This window comes from Xenopus tropicalis, chromosome 2 (assembly GCF_000004195.4).
Source record: "Xenopus tropicalis strain Nigerian chromosome 2, UCB_Xtro_10.0, whole genome shotgun sequence".
NCBI classification, from domain to species: Eukaryota; Metazoa; Chordata; class Amphibia; order Anura; family Pipidae; genus Xenopus; species Xenopus tropicalis.
The window spans coordinates 165,268,457-165,293,946 of NC_030678.2; the positions used below are offsets into that span (position 1 = coordinate 165,268,457).

Here is a 25,490-nt window from a genome sequence, read left to right on the forward strand (position 1 = left end):
TTATACAAAATAAGTGTATTTGTACTGACTGAGGCCAAAGATTAGTGGCTTGCGAGCGCAATGCATTCTGGGGGTTGTAGTCTTGTCAGGCTACCAGCATGTTAGCATGTTTCCCTTTTACCCGGGACTTTGCAGGCTGCTTGTGAAGTGAGGAGAGAAGTGGGTAAGTTTGCACTAACCGTGCCAGAACTAGTACCTATTGTAACTAATAGGAATAAAGGAGTTGACTGGCCGTGGTATGTAGGTCCTTATATATATACAGGAGCCCCTTAGACTTGCACAGATAACAGGATTTTTTTAATGTGTATTGATGAGAAGTTGAAAACATCAGGAAATAAATATATGTCCACTCAGTTACCTGTTCACATAGGGCGCCGGATCAATGAATGAATACCTGGTGAAGGATCAGCACACTGTCTCATAAATTACATATTTATTTTCAATCACTGTGCATTGGAATTTAATTGAAAATAAACATTTAATGTATGGGTTGGCTTGCTGCTGCTTGTCATTGGTACAAAATAGACAATACTGATCTATTTAATTGTTGCTACGTGTGTTTTAGCAGAGACAAATGTTAGTATTGTCTATGGCAGGGTATTTTCTGGCTTTTGTAGCCATGACAAGTAGCTCTGTGTCGTAGCCCTTAGATGTATATATATATATTTATAGCATAGTTCAACCAATTAGCATTAATCTCCCAAGTGCAGTTAGGATTCAGGTGTCCGATTGGTTGCTGTAGGTTACTAGATTGGTTTAATTGTCTATCAGGGTTTCCTTTATCCAGGTAATGTCATGCCCTCATATTATAATCTAGCCCTCCTACAGGTACGTTATTTGGCCAAAAATATCCACATTTGTCTGTCCAGCAGCTCATTCCTAAACTAAAGGTGGCCATACACGTTAAGATCTGTTCGCTTGGCGAGATCTTCTCCCGATATCCCCACCTACAGGTGGGCAATATCGGGCGAATTCAGGCTAATTCAGTCATCGAATTAGAATGCCAGTAATAGGCGCAGTCGGTTCGGCGATCCGAATAGATTTTTTAACCTGCCCAAACAATATCTGGCCGATTTCAGGCCAGTTGTCGGTCGGGCAGGTCCGTTGTTTGTGCCCATACACAGCCCGATAAGCTGCCAAATCGGTCTAAGGGACCCATATCGGCAGCTAGAATCCCCAAAGTGTTTCCATAAAGTAGGAAAGATGGAACTGTTAAGAACGTACCAGCAGCCTTAGCCCAAACCATGGCATTATGCATTCAGACTGGTAATGTTCTCCTGGAAGCTAGTGAAATACTCCAGAGGACACAAAAACACTATGGCAGTGATTTTAACACCGCTCCAGCCGATGCCTGGCAATACAAATGGTGATGTTAGAAACACAAAATTAATTAAAGGTGTGCTCTGGGATTATATGCTTATAGGTCCCCATACACCTTAAGATTACCAAGCGAGGGGATTTTCTCCCGATATCCCCCACCTACGGGTGGGTGATATCGGGAGAATCCAGGCTGATTCGATCGTTTGGCCGACAGGTATAGGCAAAGTCGCTTCGGGGATCGCATCAACGAGCCGATGCGGTCCCCGATCCGACTAGATTTTTAAACCTGCCCGATCGAGATCTGCCCGATTTCAGGCCAGATGTCGGTCGGGCAGGCCCGTCGGTAGTGCCCATACATGGGCCGATTAGCTGCCGAATCGGTCTAAGGGACCCATATCAGCAGCTAGAATTGGCCCGTGTATGGGGACCTTAAAGTGGACCTGTCACCCAGACATAAAAAGCTGTATAATAAAAGCCCCTTTCAAATTAAACATGAAACCCAAAATCATTTTTTTATTACCACAACCATCCTCTTTATAAAAGCATTTTAAAATCCCAGCTGTCGATCATATAATGCCTGCCCCGTCTCTATGCCTTAGGCATAGAGGTGGGGCAGACAGTTACTTTCACTTTCAATTCAGAACTTCTTAGATGTTGCTCACATTCCTCACATTCCCCCTCCCTTCGCACCATGTAATTGTGTAACCAGTGCATGGATATGGGTATCTGGTCCCCCCCATACTGGCACAGAAACAAGATTTTGGCAGGATGCAATGCCTGCTTTAATAGCAGTGTCCACAAAATGGCACCTGCCTGCTTGCTGCAGTTGTGAATTCCAAGGCTGAAGAAAATAAGATTACAATAATTTATAAAGTGTAAGTTAAGTTTATTTTGCTTGCCAAACACAATAGAAAACAATTTGAAATTATTTCTTAAGGTGACAGGTCCGCTTTAACTGGGATTGCAGTCCAAATTACATTACCCATCCACAATGGACAGAAGAAATTTCCACAGTCAGTTTAAGACAGATGTCTGAATATACAGTAAACCAAATGTCAAAATATAGTTTCTAAGGTAGTGATATTAATACTGGGAGCAGCCTCTTCAAAGTAGTTGGTCAGACTGAAGAGATCTATGAATAAACATAGAGGGCTGTGCGCCCCAAGGCATAAAAATCAATGACAACATTTATTAAAAGTAATGCACTTACAGTTATTCAGCTCATCAGTGTAACAACCCAGTAGGGCAGCCCAATGCATTTCATTGTAAAAATGCCCATGATGAAGTTGGATTCACACCAAAACGTACTGGGCTGATACTTAGATGAGCTTAATGCACTACAGGTACAGGACCCGTTATCCAGAAAGTTCCGAATTATGGAAAGGCCATCTTCCATAGTCTCCATTTTAATCCGATAATTCACAAATTGTACCTTGTACTTGATCCCAACTAAGATATAATTAATCCCTATTTAAAGAATACGTTTTTAAATCGCTAAAATTTCTCAGAATAACATAAATTTCTCCCTGCATGTAGATTTAGTTTGTTTCACTATTACAATGGGCTGAATAGCAGTTCTTTTAGTTATTTCCTTGTCTAGTGTGACGTTCCGCCCCCTTTTGCTTCCTGAGCCCTCCTTCTCTCCATGACTATGATGACCTCAAACAGATGCATTACATATTAGGAGTTTTTCCTGCTATGGTATGTTTCCTTTTCAGACCATGCAGTATGTGTCACTCTGTGTTACTTTCCTGTCTGTAATCTTATATGAGGATTATAACACAGCCGGAGGGCTATGGGGAAGAGCTAAGGAAGCTCAAGGCAGCTTAAACATGACTTAAACTGCAAACCAACCTTTAACACTGCCACGGGAGCTAGGGTAATAAAGTAATTAATATAATACATTAATATATACAACATAGAGCTCTAAGGGCTTGGAACGCATATGAGATTCAGGTTATCATTCCATAGCATGGGTCCTGTTGTCCTAATAAATGATGAAATGTAGAGTGTGTGTGTCCTGAATACAAGGGGAGTTGTTCCCACATTGTGGTTCTTGCCAGAGGCCAACCAATCAATAATTAAATCTACTTTATTTTTATTGTATCCTATGCTTTTTTTAAATGGGTGTCAGACTCAGATCATCTTTCCTCAGTTTCATCCCTGCATGGCGAAGATAAGAGATTTCTGGAACATTCATTTTTTTCTTCTTTCACATTTAGGCACTGAAAATGTATTGTTCACTCCTCTTGCTCTCATTCATCTTGTTCTGTGCATCATTTTAGATTGCAGAGATAAAATCTTGGGAAATGTTTTTTAATTCTTTATAATCTCCGGGCAGCTAAAGCCAAAGGGCACTACTCTATTCTACTTCTCCTGAACTTATTCTCTGCTTTTGATACAGTTGACAATTTCTGCAAGTCTCCATTCTGTTGGTGGCCGGGATCAAGCTGCTTTCTGGTTTTCCTTCTACCATCTCTGTTGCTAACAAAGCTTCTTCCCAGGTCCATATTAATATGGGTGCCTCAGGGCTCTGTACTTGGCCCTTTGTTGTTCTGCCTATATACTCTATTTCTTTATTTAACCTTAAATATCACATACAGGTATAGGATCCGTTATCTGGAAACCCATAATCTACAAAGCTCCCAATTTCGGGTAGGCCATTTCCCATGGACTCCATTTTAATCAAATAAATCAGTTTTTTATAATGATTTCCTTAATGGTACCTTCTACTTGATTCTTACTTAGATTCCATGACTTCTTATGGGAAGCAAAACAATCCTATTTGGGCTTATTTAATGTTTACATGATTTTTTTGTAAACTTAAAATATGGCGAACTATATTATAGAAAGACAATTTAACAGGTCCCATACTTGTATATGCTGATAACACCCTAATATATCTAGACAGCCCATCATTAACCTCTGACACTCAGACTTAGATCTCTAACTGCTTCCTAGCCCACCCAATGCCCACCTTCTTTTACCATTACTGTTGAAGGCATTACCATTAATCCTGTTAATTCAGCACATTACCTGGGGGTTATTTTGAACCAGTCCCTTTCTTCCTATAACATATTAATGGCACTGCCAAAATGTGCTGCCTTTTCCTATGTAATATTGTCAAGGTTCACCCCTTTTTTCATAAGTAACAGCTAAAGCACTAATACATGCCCCTGTCCTATCCCATTTAGACTACTGCAACATCCAACTAACTGTTCTCCCAGACTCTTAAACTCTGTAGCTAGAATCCTCCTGCTCTCTCCTCAGAAGGAACCTGCTCATCCACTCTTACTCCCTGCCTGTTAAGCATTGATAGCATACACAAACCATCTGCTAACATTCTAACTCTTCACTCCTCTGCTCATCGCTACATTTCTTCACTTCTTCTCTTGCAGCCACTGTCTTTTCATACCAGCCACATCCATCTCTCTTACACCTTTCTACCTCTGGAATGAGATCCCCAAATTCCTCTGTAGGGAGCACTCTACGTCGGATTCTACCTTCTGGAGCTCTAGAACATATTTTTGTCTGGTCCAATGCCCAAACCTTTCCCCTTCAAGTTTTGTCTGTAAGCCACATGCTTAGACTGTGAGGGGCACACAGTGCTTATTCTCTGTATCTTTATACTTATTTATTGCTAAGCTTGTTACTTTTTTATTATGCTTCTCCTCCCTGTGTGTACTGTAAATTGTACAGCGCTGTGTATTCCTGTAGCTCTATAAATAAAGTTAGACATACATCCATTGTTTATTTATTTTTTCTTATTTCAATTAGTAGATTCAACAATCAACCAGGCTCTTCCAGTGTACCTCAGTCGGCAGACATGAGTTCATCTAGTAGCTCTCTGTAAGTACCCAGCTGGTGTGTTCTCTCTGTAATAAAGTTTATATAAAGTTTATTTACCTTTAATAACAAAATAAGTCTTGATTAGGGTTGCAATCTTTTTAAAAAAGATTAACACAAATAATGAGTTTTATAGTAAAAGTCCTTTGCCAACGCCAATTTCTTCCTAGTAAAACATCCATACCTGTTAAAAATGTATTTAAAAATCTGGTCTGTCAATCTGTATTGCCTGCACCACCTCTATGCCTCAGGCAATTACTTAAGGCATGGTGATCCAAATTACAAAAAGATCCCTTATCTGGAAAACCCCAGGTCCCAAGCAGTCTGGTCAATAGATTTTATATTTAAGACTGTACAGCGCTGCGTACCCTTGTGGCGCTTTATAAATAAAGTTATACATACATACATTTAAATGGCAGTATACCACCTATTTCCACATTGGTTAAATAAATAGGGCTTGTGCTTAAAATACTTTTTTCCTCTTGTTTTAATTATGAAATATATACCTGTACTGTACAGTATATGGTTTTTAATATTTAATTTACTTATCAGCGTAAATACTGATATTTAAATAAAGTCAATGTATAATTGCTCCTTTTCTAAAAAGCAACAACAGCATCAGGTAGCAGGAAGGAGGGTTTTGTTTATACAGTGGCCATTTCAGTGGACTGTTTTTTATTATACTATATGAACCAAAAAGTAGACTGTGGCCTTAGTTTCTGTTTCAAATATTTGCCCTAATAAGTGCAAGAAATAACACAAAACATATTTCTTATTCAAAACAAGAGGCAAAAAGAAGGCTCAGCACTGTTCATTGAACTTATATTGAAAAGGGAAGGGGGTTATTTATGAAATAATAGTAACTAAATAGAATAAAAAACACAAACTGTCCAAGTTTAGACCGCCTGTCCCACAGCCAAGCAGGTGTTATTTGGGTCTAAATTTAGCCTAAGTCAAATATATTCTTACTATGATCTCCACACCAAGACTTACAAATTGGCAGTAAATACTGCATATACACCATCAAACTTTACTCCTTCTACATTACTGGAAATGGGGTGTTGACTTGAGTTTATTCTCCGTCACTCATACCCAATTGGCCCAGGGTAGAGGTTGAAAAGGGGTGTATTTGAGAGACTTAAATTAATTGCTACCCAAAGAATCTATACAACAGTTATATTTTTTATTCCTGAGTCCCGCTGGCAATATGTTGAACTAAAGGTATAACCTCCTTAGTTATAAAGAAGCCTTGGGAGACCCCTGTTGTAAGTTGTAAGAACATTTTGCCTTGATGTTTGCTTGCCCTTTAAATTGTGGATTTTGCTAAATACGCATATATATATATATATATATATATATATATATATATATATATATATATATAAAATAATGAGATAATAATGAGCATTGCAGTATTACTTTTTCTGCCTGCTTTGATGTAGATGGCGATATTAATTCATCTCCTTTTTTCTCTCTTCTTTGTTGTGGCACAGGGATGATGAGGATACCTTTAAGATCCTGGTTGCTACTGACATTCACCTGGGCTTTATGGAGAAAGATGCTGTGAGGGGAAATGACAGTTTTTCGACTTTTGATGAAATCCTCCGGCTCGCTCAAGACAATGAAGTGAGTAGCTTGTCATTGAGCCTAATAGCCTCTCACATGAAAGGAATTGCTTTGGTTAATTGGATCTCTCCAGCCTGTGCTCTTCTTTGTGTTACTGTAATTAGATCAAATTGCCGGAAAGCCAGTGAAAAAAATAATACAGTTCACAAGAGGTTTTCTGCATGTTTTTATATATGGGCCATAACTTAACAAACATGGTCAGATTTCAAAACGACAGCAGTTTGTCATAAGGTACAGTCTCTCAGGGCTTGCTGTAGGCAACTGGGCTACAATTGGCTTGGGGATGGTTTCAGTTAAACGGGAAAATATAAGCTTTGGCAATTAATGACATTCTGCCATCTTAAGCCATCAGATTAAAGGTGGCCATACATGCTAAGATCTGCTTGCTTGGCAAGGTCGCCAAGCGAGCAGATCTTTTCCTGATATCCCCACCTACTGGTGGGCGATATCGGGCTAATACGGTCATTTGGGTATAGGTGTCCGTCGGTTCAGGGACCACATCAATGAGCCAATGCGGTCCCCGATCGGACTAATTTTCAAACCTGCCAATCAAGATCTGGGCAGACGTCGGTCGGGCAGACGTCGGTCGGGCAGGCCGTCCTTAGTGCCCATACACGGGCCGATAAGCTGCCGAATCAGTCTAAGGGACCCATATCGGCAGCTAGAATCGGCCCGTGTATGGCCACCTTAAGGCATGTTCATCTCAACCCTAGATAGTCCTAGCACAAGGGGTCCTGAAAGGGGGCTCATTACTGGTATATCTTTGGCTTGGAAAGTCAAGTCTCCGGTGTTGTGTCAGGTTTCAAGTAAAGCTGGCAATACATTCACAGATCCAATTGTTTGGCGAGGTCACCAAATGAACAGGTTTTCCCCCGACATGCCTACCTTTTAGTCGGCGATATCTGATGATTTAGCCCTCCGGTTGAGCGATCGGATCACATTGAGGGATAATGGCCACATCAATGTGCCAATGCTCTCCTAGTCCTGACGGGATTTTTAAACCTGCCCGACTTTTATTTGGCTGATTTTCTAATATCGGTCAGGTAGGCTTGTCTTAGGGCCTCCTTGAAGGGTTTTATCAACTTCCATATTAGTGGCAAATGGAAATATTGCACAGGTATCTAGCATCCAGGTACATACAGTAAAACTGAAATCTATGGGCAAACTGTTTGCCCGATAAAAAATGTAAATGGGGAAAAAATCAAAATGGGGACCAATTGCAACTGTATCTTTTAATCAAGCTATAATAAGTATTACTTTATGTCAGACCCTATAACAAAGTCTTTTTCTGATCATTAAAAATTAATTTAAGAGAATTTTATATATATATATATATATATATCAAACTCAACAGTAGAAAGCACTCACAGCTACAGCATCAATCAGGTCAGTGATTTATTTCAGCATACCATGGTATGATGGTATGCTGAAATAAATCACTGACCTGATTGATGCTGTAGCTGTGAGTGCTTTCTACTGTTGAGTTTGATGTATTATTTTTGTCAGCACCCAGCCTGTGCCCGATACTGGTGAGTGCCGATTCTTTGCAAGAATATATATATATATATATATATATACACTCCATAAATACGGCTTGTAAATCAAATAAAAAACTTTTATTGATATTCCATATCGACGCGTTTCGACCCGCTAGGGATCGTCATCAGGATAAAATCGGAAGTGAGGTGACCCATTAAATACACAAAACCCACCAATCTACAATCAGTGGTAATTAACCCATTACAAAAATAAGGAACACAAAACCCAATATATTATTAACCATTGATAATCTCTAAAGCTGCAAAAATAGCACTATGATGAAAAAAATTACTGTGCATATCCTTAAATTATCAGAAAACACAAATACGACCATACTCATAACAATGTGACTAGAATGTAATAAATAGTGATATAGTCATAAAACCTATATAAAGTAGTATCATAATATCAAGTGCCCTAATAATAGCACTATGATAAAAAATTACTGTGCATAATATTAAAATATCGCTATCACACATATAACCATACTCATAGTAATGCTATTTGACTAGAGTATAATAAATAGTGATATAATCATAAATCCGTAAAAGGTAGTGTCATAATATAAAGTACCCTAATAACCATGTGTATTACCTCAATGTGATGTAAAATATAAAAATTTAAAATCCTAAGTAAAAACAAATGAAGATATCTATTGAGGAAATCAATTCATTAAAGAAACCGAAGGTCATATATAGAAGATCGTACACAGAGTTCCAAGGCCATAATCATAAGCATATTACTCCATAGTATTTAGGCAGTTAACGCTAGCCAAAAATCCATTGGTCGCTGAATCATAAAAATTCCAAGGCCAAAATCATAAGCATATTGCTCCATAGTCTTTGAGCAGTTAAGAATATCAAAAAATCCATTGGTCACTGAATCACAAAAAACATGATAGGGAAAACATTTCGTTTAAACCCCGTGGGGCTATCGTGTTGAGTCGGCGTATCCACTGAGATTCCCTCTGTAAGAGCGCTCTAGCTCTATCACCACCCCGAGGTAAAGGGGGAACATGATCGATTAGGATAGCTCTCAGCATCGGTAGAGAATGTTTGTAATTAGCAAAGTGTCTCGCAAGCGGAACATCAGATTTGCCTGTGGCCAAAGCCGTCCGTATCACAGATCTATGATTGTTTATACGGGTACGAAATGTAGTAACACATTTCCCAATATAATAAAGTCCACATGGACACATGATACAGTAGATTACAAAATCAGAAATACATGTTAATCTGTATCTTATACAAAACTTTTTCCCAGAATGTGGATGGGCAAAGGTGTTACCAGTAATAAGACATCCGCAGGTCTTACATCCTCCACACTTAAAGCATCCTGGTTTGCCAGTTCTAAGCCACGTACCAGAACTCTCTTGTTTAATATCGGTCACCATTAGCATATCACGCAGAGAGCGTCCACGACGATAAGCACATCTCGGAGCCGGCATGTGTGTAAATGGCAGACCGGAATCAAGTTGTAAGATCGGCCAATGTTTTTTGATTATCATATTTACATCCTGACTCACCGGTGTATAATCAGCAACAAATGTTAACTGTTCAGAGTGAGATTGTCTCTGTGTAACGTACCCAATATCAGACTGTGAATTTCTCATGGCTCTCTCCAGCTCATTTTTCAGAAATTCTTGAGAATATCCCCTATCCAGGAAACGATGTGACATCTCAGCCGCCTGTTGTCTCGCAGTCACGGAATCAGTATTTATCCTAAATACTCTCAAGAATTGTGTGTAAGGGACTGAATTGATCACAGATGGAGGGTGAAAACTATGGGCATGGAGTACAGTATTACGATCGGTATTTTTACGGAATATAGTCGTCCCCACCCCAGTGGTAGTTCGAAAAATCCTAACATCGAGGAAATCAATTTTATCAACAGCATAATTCAAAGAAAATTTCACTGGGGTAGGCAAGGCATTAAGACTGGCAACGAACGATGTGACTCCAACGTGGTCCCCACGCCAAATGATTAAAATATCGTCAATATATCTACAATAAAGTAATAAATTCTTTGCATAGCTAGAGTAAATATACTTAGACTCAAAAGAGTCCATATATAAATTTGCGTATGAGGGGGCCACATTAGAGCCCATCGCCGTGCCAGTCTTTTGTAAATAGAATGTTTGTTCGAATCTGAAGTAGTTACATGTTAACACCATCTGCAATAGCAAGTACAAAAATTCAACAGGAGGAGAGCCCGTATGTCCCTTGATTAATGCTGTCTTACAAGCCGAAACACCCTCGTTTAGCGGGATGATAGTGTATAAACTACATACATCCAATGTAGCAAATATTGTGTCAACAGGGAGTGGGCCCAATCCCCTTAGAGTCTTAAGTAAAGCTGAAGTATCAGCTATATACGAATCCATCTGGGCACATAATGGCTGGAGAAAACTATCCAGAAACATAGCAACATTAGAAAAAAGGGATCCCTTTGCCGAGATAATGGGCCGACCAGGAGGAGCCGTTATATGCTTATGTATTTTTGGGAGGGTATAAATAATAGGACTTCTAGGATAGTGTGTAGTTAAGAATTCAAAACAAGTCTCACTAATCCATCCTGCATCTAGAGCATTTCGTAATTCAATATCAAGCTTCTGTTTAAATTTAGAAGTCGGATCACAAGGGAGTTTCTCATAAACATTAATATCAGAAAGTTGGTCTAAAATTTCCTGTCTATAATATGCCAAGTCAAGCAATACAATCGCCCCACCTTTATCGGCAGGGCGAACAATGAGTTGTTTGTCATTGCCAAGGGTTTTAATAGCAGCCTTTTCTGCTTGTGTCAAGTTAGAATAGTATTTCTTCTGATTGGCCAAAAGTCCATCACATTCACGTTGAACAATTTTTGTATATGTTTTGATAGAGGTGGCCGTATTGGGCGGGTCGAACGTGCTCACCGGGCGGAATTTCTCACAATGAGTCTCAACTTGGTCTTTAAAATGATCCTTCAATTTCAATTTGCGTTGAAACTTGAAGATATCAACCTCAAGATTAAACGCATCAATGCCATTTACAGGTATAAAGGATAAACCACGTGAGAGCAGAGAAACTTCCCCCGGTGTCAACACATGTTTACTCAAATTAAAAATTACTGTATCGGTTTTTTGGGAGGTCTGCCTCTGCGGTTTACCGCCACCCCTCCGGATGTGGTTTCTTTTCCTAGACCTGTTCCTAAAAAACGACCCTGACTTGATACACTTAGCCCTAGGCCATCTGGAATAGCACAAGATGTGGGGGGACGAGGTGACTCAACATCAGAAACAGGGGAGTCACCCGAACTATCCACCGTAGTTAAATGACGCTCTTTTCTAAAATTACGTCTAATTCTCCTCCCACCATCAGACCGACCAGTAAGCCATCCATACACCCTCCGATCTTTGTAATCTTGTTCAACTTTAATAACCTTAGCCTGTTTAAAGGCTATCAGATCCTGCCGATATTGTTGTACACTTAATTCAAGCTTATGTAGCCAGTTAATAGATTGATCAGTTTTCAAAATTACCAATGAATTCCCTTCTAATTCAGTTACTTCAGTTTGTACCTTAACAAGTTCCTTCGCTGATTCCTCAATAACCAGCAACATAAGATCAAAAGAACATTTATTCAGGATGCCACACCACCTACTGCAAAAATCGGCACTAGACCGTCCTACAGTAGGTACATTATGTATCCTAAAGCCCCTTGGGATTTTACACTGTCTGTAATAATCAGATAGATATAACCCATGAAGGTAAAAATCAATTTCCCTTTTCTTGAGAGTATTTAGGCGATTAAATACATCTTTCGGTAACTTACTACCATACTGTGCAGCCGCCGAGTCAGCAAAGAGGATACGTATATATATATATATATATATATATATATATATATATATATAATGTTTTTGTTTATTAAATCTATTGCCATTTGAACTTATTGTAATTCTATACCAATACCTTCAGATTTGCAGATTTGAGGGGTCACTCACCTCAGATTGTTCTGGGGACCTTTGTACCATTTCATGTGCCCTCCAACCGCCGTTTGTCTGCTTGTTATTCCTCTTGCATTAACTGCAAATGTGAAACCTTCGGGAGCTCAGCATTGTTTGGAATTATATAAAGCTGAAAAAGAACAACAAATGCTGAAGGACATTGGCAGACAGAACAAATCTTGCATCTTAATGAGCAAATTGCATTATTTGCCTTAAGATTTTGGGGAACTAACTTGTTCTTCAATATTTTGCAGTACATATATTCAGAAATCTCTAAATTATGGGAGGATCTCCCATAGAATCCATTTTAATAAAATAATTCAGTTTTTTTTTAATTATTCCATTTTTCTCTGTAATAATAAGACAGATATAATTATATCTTAGTTGGTACCTTGTACTTGATCCCAACTAAGATATAATTACTCTTTATTGGGGGCAGAACAGCCCTATTGGGTTTATTTAATGGTTAAATAATTCCCTTTTCTCTGTAATAATAAAACAGTACCTGTACATGATCCCAACTAAGATATAATTACCCTTATTGGGGCAGAACAGCCCTATTGGGTTTATTTAATGGTTAAATGATTCCCTTTTCTCTGTAATAATAAAACAGTGCCTGTACTTGATCCCAACTAAGATATAATTACCCCTTATTGGGGGCAGAACAGCCCTATTGGGTTTATTTCATGGTTAAATGATTCCCTTTTCTCTGTAATAATAAAACAGTACCTGTACTTGATCCCAACTAAGATATAATTACCCCTTATTGGGGGCAGAACAGCCCTATTGGGTTTATTTAATGGTTAAATGATTCCCTTTTCTCTGTAATAATAAAACAGTACCTGTACTTAATCCCAACTAAGATATAATTACCCCTTATTGGGGGCAGAACAGCCCTATTGGGTTTATTTAATGGTTAAATGATTCCCTTTTCTCTGTAATAATAAAACAGTACCTGTACTTGATCCCAACTAAGATATAATTACCCCTTATTGGGGCAGAACAGTCCTATTGGGTTTATTTGATGGTTAAATGATTCCCTTTTCTCTGTAATAATAAAACAGTACCTGTACTTGATCCCAACTAAGATATAATTACTCTTTATTGGGGCCAGAACAGTCCTATTGGGTTTATTTAATGTTTAAAGGGTATGGAAAGGCTCATTATGGGGAAAAAACTGGCTAAGTGGGGTTGGTTTACACTGGTGATGGGCCACTCTGTGGGAGGGATAACTATGTATAGATATATAAGAAAATTATACAATAATGTTTTATTCACCAGTAGATCATTTCAGGAGGCACAAAGGCATCCATTCAGATTAGGAAAAGGAGGGTCCATCTAACTGAAACTATTAGTTAATCCAGGGATTGGTCAAACTTTCTGTTGAAGCCAAAAAGGTAATTTTTTACCCCTCTGAGCCAATTGAAGAGGCTTCATATGGTTTTTTTTATATTTTTTTTAACTTCTCTGTATCAGCTGACAACTAGGCAGGTTTAATTTAGACAAAAGGGTTGAATTTGACAGATATTTTCCCTTTTCAACCTCAAATTATTATCAGTTATTATGTATACATAAGTAGCACTTTATATATACAAACATATAGCTGCGATGTAATCTGCAGCGCTTTACAGGGATTATACATCAATCCCTGCCCCAGTGGAACTTGCAGTCTAATGTCCCTATCACATTGACACACTATAGCCAATTTACCTGCCTGTATTTATCCTGGAGTATGGAAGGAAACTGAGCCAAGGATGTGGAGAGCATAGTGCCCAGACTGGAATAGAACCCTGCACCTCAGCGCTCCAAGCTGCAGTTTTAGCCACTATACCACTTTATTATTATGTTACAAACATCAGACAAATCACCTAGTAAAGCACAGTATTCACTTGTGTTATATAGATAAATAAATACATTCAGAAATGCATTTTCAGTTCAACCACATTTTTTATGGTTTTTATATTTATTTCTTTAAATTTAGTTGCACGGTTGCTAAACTCTCTCCATGCGTGCATTCAGCTTGATATGAAAGATAAAATTGCCATGATGTTATTTTATTTTTCAGCATTTCTAATGGTAATTTGGATAGGTTCTAAATGCAATTAGTGTCATGCCTGGTTGCCATATGTGACTTTTGGCTTCATTTGTATGCAGCATTTAAGATCTCTGTGTAATAGGTGACAGCAATGTATATTTCCCTTCTGGTTTTTTTTTTTTTTATAAGGAAATATGAAATAACTGGGGAAAATAAAAATGTTATCAGCTTCAAAATTTATGCCACATTTTAAAGAAATGAAAGAGGACGCCTAATGAGTAGTAGTCTTACATAGTGCAGCTGGCCATACACGGTAAGATCCGCTCGTTTGGCGAGGTCGCAAAATGAGCAGATCTTCTCATGATATCCCCACCTACGGTGGGCAATGTTGGGTTAATTCGGTCGTTTGGCCCTGGGGCCAAATGATCGAATTAGAAGAGCGGCTATGGGTGCCGTCGGTTCAGGGACTGCATCAATGAGCCGATGCGTTCCCTGATCCAATGGAAAAATCAAACCTGCCCGATCGAGATCTGCCCGATTTCTGGCCAGATGTGGGTCGGCAGGACCGTCGTTTGTGCCCATACACGGGCAGATAAGCTGCCAAATCGGCCTCCTTTACCCTACTATTTTGTCGTACCAAAATGGTGACTATTACTACAGGTATAGGACCCATTATCCAGAATGCTCGGGACCAAGGGTATTCCGGATAAGAGGTCTTTCCGTAATTTGGATCTCCATACCTTAAGTCTACTAAAAAATCAATAAAACATTAATTAAACCCAATAGGATTGTTTTGCACCCAATAAGGATTATTTATATCTTACTTGGAATCAATTACAAGGTTCTGTTTTATTTCTACATAGAAAAAGGAAATCAATTTTAAAATTCTGAATTATTTGATTAAAATGGAGTCTATGGGAGACGGGCATTCCATAATTCGGAGCTTTCTGGATAACGGGTTTCCGGATAAGGGGTCCGATACCTGTATAACCCACTATAGCCTCTTGAAAAAGAAACAGTGGAAACTACATTTTACAAACTTAAGTAATAAGAGTAATTTAATCAAGGTATACATTTATACAGATTCAGTCATTATATATGATCCAGCATTATACAGTGATATATAAGTGGTCAGGGTTGTCTGTTTAAAACAGGACAGGCATTTTGAAATAGTGATTGCAGTAGGCTGTTTGTTAATTGGCAAAACTCACACCTAACATGGTTATAGTGGTTTCATTTGAATATCAGTGCTAGTTACCATTACGCGTCACTTTTCAGCAGCAACGCCCTCACTCTGAGTATGCAGTTGGGTTTTGGTCGCTAGTCCATAGAAAGAGGAAATTGCGCAGAAACATACAACTAGATTGGTAAAAGAGAAGGAGAGTCACACACAAGGGCACTACTAAACAATTTTGAGATAATTTCGTATTTTTTCTAACTTTTTTTTAATTTATAGAACATTTCGTAGAAAAAATTCCATGAGTTTTTCGTGGTTTTTGTTACATTTCCATGAAAAAAATCGTGCACAAAGAATACGACCATTTAGGAATTTGTTAACGCTTTGGTTACACTTTCCTCCGGACTGTATTTTCGCCAGGTTTGATCTGGCAAGTACCATTGAGTCCTGTGGAAGGCATCAAAGCCAGAAAGGTTTTCGTGGCTTAACAAACTTTTCGGCACGAAAATATTGTGATTTTCGGAACACAATTGCAAGATTTTTGTACAAACAATAAAAGCATTTTCGTGTTTTAAGCCCAGAAAAAAATCGGATCTTAGAAAATGTGCCCCACAGTGTGACTGGAGCGAATGGTACTTACTAAGTTATTTACTAAAGCAAATCCTAAAATGCTCTTGCTCAGAAATGTACTGTCAAGTTGTCTTTTCTGTGTCATAGGGGCACATTTACTACGATCCAATTTTTTTCTGGGCTTAAACCACGATATGGTATAAATTCGGAGTAAGCACGATAATTTTTGAAGTTCTAAAATGTCTCAAAAATGCTTTTGTCGTATGTACGAAAATATTGCAATTGTGTTCTGAAAGTCACAATATTTTCATGCCGAAAATATTGTTATGCCACGAAAACCTTTCTGGCTTTGATGCCTTCCATGTCTGGCTTTGGAAGCCTTCCATGGGACTCAATGGCGCTCGACAGATCAAACCCGGCGAAAAGATAGTCCCGAGGAAAGTGTAACCAAAGCGTTAACGAATCCTGAAATGTTCGTATTCTTTGTGCAAAGTACGATTGTTCCGTGGGAAATTTAACGAAAACCACAAAAAACTTGTGGAATTTTAACGAATTTTTCGCATACAATCCGAAATGTTCTAAAGGTTAGAAAAAATACGACATTATCTCAAGATTGTTTCGTAATTGGGCCTCTTATTGTGAAAAGCTGTATATTTTCTAAGATGGTGTCTTGGTAAGGGCTTCCTTACTGGAAACCTTGTATAAATTAATAAAGGGGTTTGTCTGATTTGTCCTTTGCTTCTTTCTGATATATATGTTTATATTTAAATAGGCAAGCCAACCCATTGTAGCTCTTAAAATAGTAATTACTCTCTTTTGGGAAAACCTAATTTTCAGATGTTGCCCTTTATTTGTCTTTTTTTTTTTTGCTCCCTGCAGTGTAAACTAAATGTACCCAGATGTTTGCATATTCCAAGACATTACACCAAGGTGAAATCAGACACTTCAATGGCCTGCTCAGTCACCAGATCTAAATATTAATGAAGCTTTATGGGAGATAAGGCAGAGTGCGTTCGGTGTCCTTCCCCTTCCTCCATCATGAGAATGATTTAATATCCGTAATTTGCATTATGAGTATAGTTTTTAAATAAAATTTAGGCTGACAGTTCATATATTGATGATATATTGTTATTACCGGAATATACCATATCTACAGAGATGCCATAAATCTATATAGATATATATACCAGGCAGCAGGGCTGTTTCCGAATGCACAAAAACATTTTAGACCACCAGATTAGCTGATATTTTGGTAGAATTTCACGGCTGAAAGGAAAATAAATAGGCCCCTGTGTAATGGGAAAATAGATAATGGAAATTAAATTGCAAATGAACCTGAGGAAGGAATGTCTGTTTATTGTGCAGGAGGGTAATGGGGGTTCACAAGAGTTACCCGTTATCAAGAAAACCTCAATTGTAATCAAACAATTTAGTTATTTTTTAAATTATTCCCCTTTTCTCAGTAATAATAAAAAAGTACCTGTACTTGATCCCAACTAAGATATAATTACCCCTTATTGGGGCAGAACAGCCCTATTGGGTTTATTTAATGGTTAAATGATTCCCTTTTCTCTGTAATAATAAAACAGTACCTGTACTTGATCCCAACTAAGATATAATTACCCCTTATTGGGGGCAGAACAGCCCTATTGGGTTTATTTAATGGTTAAATGATTCCCTTTTCTCTGTAATAATAAAACAGTACCTGTACTTGATCCCAACTAATATATAATTACCCCTTATTGGGGCAGAACAGCCCTATTGGGTTTATTTAATGGTTAAATGATTCCCTTTTCTCTGTAATAATAAAACAGTACCTGTACTTGATCCCAACTAAGATATAATTACCCCTTATTGGGGCAGAACAGCCCTATTGGGTTTATTTAATGGTTAAATGATTCCCTTTTCTCTGTAATAATAAAACAGTACCTGTACTTGATCCCAACTTAGATATAATTACCCCTTATTGGGGCAGAATAGCCCTTTTGGGTTTATTTAATGGTTAAATGATTCCCTTTTCTCTGTAATAATAAAACAGTACCTGTACTTGATCCCAACTAAGATATAATTACCCCTTATTTGGGGCAGAACAATCCTATTGGGTTTATTTCATGTTCAAATAATTTTTAGTAGTCTTACAGTATGGGAGATCCAAATTACGGAGCGATCCCTTATCCCAGGTCCCAAGCATTCTGGATAACACGTCCCATACCTGTATACAAAAAATCATATACTGTACTTTGTTTTTATCTAGATAAAGTTATCCTTATGCATTTTTATAGTTTTAAATTAGTTCTAGCTAAGAACTGTTTCTATTACTATTTATTGTTCCTGAAAGCATTTGATTTGTTCTTTCCTTTAAGCAAAGATGCAATTATGGCTTATGCTATTTTCTATTCAGCTTTATTCAAGCGGTTTGAACCTGCAGATATATTCAGGGAGCCTAAGCATCTCCTCAAAGGATTACTTTGTGCTAAGGAAATGACTAATACGGTGCATAAGCTATTTACACTGATTAGGAAGAGCTAAAGGGGCTTATTATACAGGGTTGGAAGAGGGAAAGGGCAGGGTAATATGACAGGCCTTGAAATATATTCAATATATTTAAATACATTAATAAAGTAAGGACTTTACAGGCTGATGTTATATTTCATATAAGAGCGAGCAAGCTGGATGGGGGGGCACTGGAAGCTCTGGGGTAATGGTTTAGATAGATTACTGTATTACTTAGAGATCAAGTTGATATGGAAATTGAAAAAGGGGGGTATTGAGGGACATCCAACTATGCTTATTCAAAGAATCATGTGAAAAACCTGAGGCCTTGTGTACAAAACATAGGGCAGGGTGCAGAGTTCCTTGCATTTTGGTTTATTGGTTGTTTTGATTTATTGAGAAATTCCACCAAAACCCCACTAGTCCCGCCCACACCTTGGGGCCGATTCATTAAAACACAAGTTTGAATCCCGAATGGGAAAAATTCGGATTGTATACGATCATATCTGTAAATCCCAAATATCACGAAAATGCTTACAAAAAAAATCGGATTAGTCACGATAATATCCTATTGACGATCCGAAAGTCAGGAAATTTTCGTACCGAACGACTGTAAACAGCGGCAGAACCTTTCCGAAATTTTCGCGCAAGCATGAAAAAATCGGCGAAAATACGCTCGGAGCATTCGAATGGACACTCCGAGCGTTTGTGTCTTAATAAATCTCCCCCCTTTTGTCTCAACCCTTTCTCCTTGTAGATTGTAAGCTCTTTTGGGCAGGGTCCTCTTCACCTCCTGTATCGGTTACTGATTGCTTTATATGTTACTCTGTATGCCCAATGTATGAAATGCAGTAATTCCTTGTAGAGTGTAAGCTCTTTTGGGCAGGGCTCCCTTCCCCTCCTGTATCGGTTACTGATTGCTTTATATGTTACTCTGTATGCCCAATGTATGAAATGCAGTAATTCCTTGTAGAGTGTAAGCTCTTTTGGGCAGGGCTCCCTTCCCCTCCTGTATCGGTTATTGATTGCTTTATATGTTACTTTGTATGCCCAATGTATGAAACCAACTTATTGTACAGTGCTGTGGAATACGGTGGCGCTTTATAAATACAGGCAGTATTCATTTTTAGCCCAAAGGGAAACCAACACTATATATTTGTCATAATTGCCTACAAAATTAGGGTTTTTTTCCCATTTATCCAATATGTCTCCTATGATTACTCAAAAACCATCCATGTACAGTTAATCACACAAAACTAGTTTATCTTTTACAGATCAGTTGGTCAAATTCTAAACTAATTCAGAATCCCATATCACATTTGTATGCAGATATCGATAATAAATGGAGCTTTTGTTTGCCAGAGTTTGCCCAGCAACATAGGAAACATTTCCTATACACAGAACTGCATTTGTGTCTCTAGTCAGCATCAACCAGTATCATTATTGGGAAGGATGAAATACAAGAAAACAGCTGTTGTGGGGACAGGGGTTTTGTACCTGCTGATTTTCAACCCATTGCTCGTCGTATATGAGCGACCATATCTGTCACTAAACATTATTAAATATTTTGTTATATTTTTTTTTATCCTGTCCTTTCTATTTATGGTTCCTTCAATGAAAATCAAATCAGTTAGCTCTCACCTCCTTGTATCAGCGCCTCGGGCATATTAACAGCCCAGGCACGGACGAGACAGTAGTGATAGGGCAGCTGTCACCATAGTGTATGGAACTGATGCACATTCCTGTTGGCATATCTGTGGTGTTTATAGCAACAGCGTGCAGCCTTGCGTTTAATAAATATCTAACGTTTATTGGAAAAAAAAATCATGTATATTAAATTTGTAAAACTTGAATTTAATAGGAATAAACTGCATAATAAATACATAAACACACACACACAGGCCCACCATTAGTAATCATGGGGCTACATACTACAGGTATTGGATCCCTTATGTGGAAGCCTGTAATCCAGAAAGTTCTGAATTATGGAAAGACCCTCTCCCATAGACTTAATTATAAGGAAGTAATTTAAATTTTTAAAAAGGATTTTCTTTTTCTCTGTAATAATAAAACAGTACCTGTACTTGATCCCAACTAAGATATAATTACCCCTTATTGGGGGCAGAACAGCCCTATTGGGTTTATTTAATGGTTAAATGATTCCCTTTTCTCTGTAATAATAAAACAGTACCTGTACTTGATCCCAACTAAGATATAATTACCCCTTATTGGGGGCAGAACAGCCCTATTGGGGTTATTTAATGGTTAAATGATTCCCTTTTCTCTGTAATAATAAAACAGTACCTGTACTTGATCCCAACTAAGATATAATTACCCCTTATTGGGGGCAGAACAGCCCTATTGGGGTTATTTAATGGTTAAATGATTCCCTTTTCTCTGTAATAATAAAACAGTACCTGTACTTGATCCCAACTAAGATATAATTACCCCTTATTGGGGGCAGAACAGCCCTATTGGGTTTATTTCATGGTTAAATGATTCCCTTTTCTCTGTAATAATAAAACAGTACCTGTACTTGATCCCAACTAAGATATAATTACCCCTTATTGGGGGCAGAACAGCCCTATTGGGTTTATTTAATGGTTAAATGATTCCCTTTTCTCTGTAATAATAAAACAGTACCTGTACTTGATCCCAACTAAGATATAATTACCCCTTATTTTTTTGAAACTTTCATTTTTATTGTTTTTTAACACAAAAAGATGGGAAGGGAGGGGAAGGAGAAGAGGGATCAACGGAAGTACATAGCTTTGTCACGGTATAGTTTACATACATTGTGAGGATAACATTGTACAGAGGTTTACCATACAGAGGGCGAACAGTACAGTATTTGTGTTTTGCAACATTATTGCAGTAATTATTACACTGGGTGGATTGGGCGAAGTTAGCATAGCGGTCCATTTCAGGGTATAAGGGTTAATTAGCTGGGATCTTCATGTCCCATCGGGTATACCAGGATTTAGTTCCAACCAAGGGGACCAGATTCTTTCAAACTTCCAGGGGCACCCACGAGCTTCATAAGTGAGTCTGATAGAGGGCAGCGCTGCATTAATGAGGGTTTGCCATAATTCCGGTGAGGGTACGTTATTGCCCATCCAGTTTTGTATTATGACTTTCCTAGCATAGTACAGAATAGTTCGGTATAGGGATCTAGTTTTGTTGAGTGGCACAAGATCTTTGATCTGGGCCAGTAGGCATACCTCTGGGGTGCATAGATTAGGAAGGCCCAAGTTATCTGCCATGTATTTAGTTACCTTAGACCAGTAGCTTTGGATTGGTGGACATTCCCAGGCTAGATGTAGGAAAGAGGACCCTGTGTTATGACATTTAGGGCATGTGGCCTCAGGGCTGCGTCCCATTTTTTGCAGTTTGAGGGGGGTAACATACAATTGGTGAATAAACTTATATTGTATTAGTCTGTCGCGAATTGAGATCAGGTCAGTATATAGCACATCAGTAGATTCATCCCATTGTTCGTTTGTCATGTTGGGAATTATTTGTTGCCATTTGCAGCGGGCCGTGTTGAAAGGGGGTGAAATACTGTTCAGCAGAGTTTTATAAAATCTGGAGATTAATTTGCCTGTACAGGGGTTCCTTAATACTAGTTCGATATTCGAGGGGGTAGTTGCTAGCTCCAGTGTCATAAATTGAGCTTTGAAGGCGTGCCTGAGTTGGAAGTAGCGAAATATTTGAATGTCCTGTCTATCTAGTTTCCCTTGAAGCTGTTCCAGGGTGGGAAGTTTATCCTCAACCACTATATCGCCTAGGTACTTGATACCCATTTGGGCCCAGTAATGTACGTCTTGGAGGCCCTGCAGGTGCGGTAGATTAGAATTGCTCCATAGGGGGAAGAAAGGAGAAATCGGGGGAGTAAGATGATTGAGTAATTTAGATGCTGCTTTCCATGCCCTGACTGGGACAGTAACTGTTGTGGGGCATCTAGGATAGTCTGAGGGCCTTTTGTATGTAGTGTTTTGGACTGCCTCTGATGAGCCAATCTGGTGGGCCAGGATAAGGAATCCCGGGTCTTTCTCATCTGCATGAAGCCAGGTATGTATGTAGTATAACTGCCTGGCCAGGAAATATAAGTGTAGGTGTGGGAGAGCCAGTCCCCCTTCTGACACTGGGGCCGTGAGAGATTTCCAGGATATTCTAGGGGTCTTGTTGGCCCATAGGAAGGGAATTAGTATTGAGTTTAATTTTTGAAAGGTCTTTTTGGGAACCCAGACCGGTGAATTGTGTAGCTTGTACAGGAGTTTGGGGAGATAAATCATTTTGTACAAGTTTACTCTGCCCCATAGCGTAAGGGGGAGTTTGGCCCAATAGGTTATAGTGGTTTTGAGCTGAGTAATGAGAGGTTCAATATTGTCGGCTATGTAAGGTGTGGTTGAGGGTGAGATCTGTATTCCTAGATATCTAAATTTAGTAACCCAGCGTAGGCCATGGGTGTTATCGGGGGGGTTCAGTCTGGGGTCTACCGGAAGTATTACTGATTTTTCTTTATTTATGTGGAGACCCGAGTAGTTACCAAATAGGGAAAGTACCTGGAGGGCCGCCCGCATGGAGGTGGAAGTGTCAGCTAGAAAAAGTAGTAGGTCGTCAGAGTATAGGGCTAGTTTATCTTCCATAGTGTGTTGTTTGAAACCGGTTATATTGGGGGATTGTCGTATTAGCAGGGCAAGCGGTTCAATGGCAAATGCGAATAATAGGGGGGACAGCCCTGTCTGGTGCCTCTATGGAGTGGGAATGGCTCAGATGGGGTACCGTGAATTTTAATGCGGGCCATTGGTTTTTTGTATAGCAGTTGGATCCAACTGATGAATTGTGATCCGAATCCAAATCTCCTCAGTACCTCCCATAAGTAAGGCCATTCTACTGAATCGAATGCCTTGGCCGCATCCAATAAGACCAGGGCACGTGAGCCACTATTGTCATGTTTGAGTTGGAGGTGGGTATAGACCCTTCTGAGGTTGTGAGAGGTGGATTTCCCAGGCATGAAGCCGGTCTGGTCTGGGTGTATGAGCAGAGGGGCTATCCTGGCTAGTCTACGTGCCAAAATTTTAGCAAATATTTTAGCATCGGTATTGATAAGCGAAATGGGTCTATAGGAATCGCATGTTTCTGGGTCCTTGCCCTCTTTGGCTATAAGAACCACGGTGGCATCGTAAAAGGAGGGAGGTAGTTGACCCTTTTCTATAGCATTGAGATATGTTTGGTGAAGATGTTGTACTAGGAGAGGACCCTGTAGGTTGTACCAGGCTACTGGAAATCCATCAGGTCCCGGGGTCTTACCCGGGGGGAGAGCCGCTAGTGCTTCTGCCACTTCCGATTCTGTAATAGGGGCGTTCAGGTGGGCTGCCTCTGTCAGGGGTAGGCTTGGAAACTCTATCCTATCAAGGAAGTGTGTGAGTTCCTCTAGAGTAGCATGGTATTTTGACTGGTAGGCATTCTGGTAGTATTTCGTGAAAGTATCAAGAATTTCAGGGGGAGTGGTAACAAAGGCACCAGTGGAGTCTCTAATTCTGGGGATAAGGGTTTGTGAGTCCCTGGATTTGGAGAGATAGGCTAGCAATTTGCCGGCCTTCTCTCCTTGCTCAAAAATTCTTTGATTAGTGTAAAGTAGCCTTTTCCTTGTAATTTTGGTATAGGCTAGCTCTACATCTCTTTGTGCTTGGTTAAGGAGTTGATATGATTCCTCCGATTGTGTGTTAGTATACTCTTTTTCTGCTTCCCCCAGGGCTATCTCAGTTATCTTGACCTCTGCTTTGAATTTATTTCTAGCTTTAGTGATTTCGCTTATTAGTGTACCCCTAGCCACTACCTTGGATGCCTCCCATAGTACTTCCCTAGGGGCTGTGTCCTGGTTGCGTTCCCAGTATGCTACATATTCAGTTTGCGAGGATTCCCGTACATCTACATTAGACAACCACAGAGGGCATAACCGCCAATCAGCTCGCCTGGTTTTGGTTGATAAATTTAATGTTAAGTGCAGTGGGGAGTGATCGGAAAAGGCTCTGGGAAGGTATTCCGCGGAGACCGTCAATTGTGCAAAGTCGGTTGATGCAAGGGCCAAGTCAATTCGGGATAGTGAGCCATAACTTGGGGAATGGCAGGAGTATTGCCTCCCCGGGATGTTTCCATCTCCACAGTTCCATAAGGCCAAGGGCGTCAGCCCATTTAGCTAGGCTGGTAAGTTGGGTTCCAGTCTGCCCCAGTCTATCTAAATGAGGAGCGAGGACTGCATTAAAGTCTCCGAGGAGGCATATAAGGATAATTACCCCTTATTGGGGGCAGAACAGCCCTATTGGGTTTATTTAATGGTTAAATGATTCCCTTTTCTCTGTAATAATAAAACAGTACCTGTACTTGATCCCAACTAAGATATAATTACCCCTTATTGGGGGCAGAACAGCCCTATTGGGTTTATTTAATGGTTAAATAATTTTTAGCAGAGATCCAAATCGCAGAAGGACCCCGTATCCGATAAACCCCAGGTCCCAAGCATTCTAGATAACAGGTCCCATATATGTACAAAGTTAGCAGGGCCCCAGTTATTAGTCCGCTGTCAACAAGTAAATTGGGCCCCAATGAAAAAATAAATGTGTCATGGCCATGCCCCTGACCCAACTGGCCACTCCCCAGTTATGCAGTCTGGCCACCATCCATCCAAGCCCCCAGTAAGGGTGGGTCTGGCTGAATTCTAAAAGCCTTAAGTCTTCTAAAATGTACTGCATAATTGCTTTGTCCTGCCATGTCTTAATTTCCTAAATTCCCATTTTTATACTCACTGTCCCTCCATGTCTACCACTGTTATTCTTCTGATATCCATTTAACCCACTATCTTCTCACTTCTCATGCTTGCTTTCCTGTAGGGAT

The 25,490-nt window shown here is 39.3% G+C and overlaps 1 protein-coding gene across 3 annotated transcripts in view; it reads left to right on the top strand.

The window, feature by feature from the left end:
* The first annotated feature begins 14 nt into the window (after positions 1 to 14).
* mre11 (MRE11 homolog, double strand break repair nuclease) overlaps positions 15 to 25,490 on the top strand; it is an 88,042-nt gene continuing 62,566 nt past the window's right edge. The window contains exons 1-3 of one of the 3 annotated variants that reach the window (XM_012956401.3): positions 15 to 163; positions 5,098 to 5,169; positions 6,660 to 6,792. In XM_012956401.3, coding sequence (XP_012811855.2) covers positions 5,147 to 5,169; positions 6,660 to 6,792 — 156 coding nt within the window. In that variant the 5' untranslated portion in view covers positions 15 to 163; positions 5,098 to 5,146. 3 annotated transcript variants of the gene reach the window in all.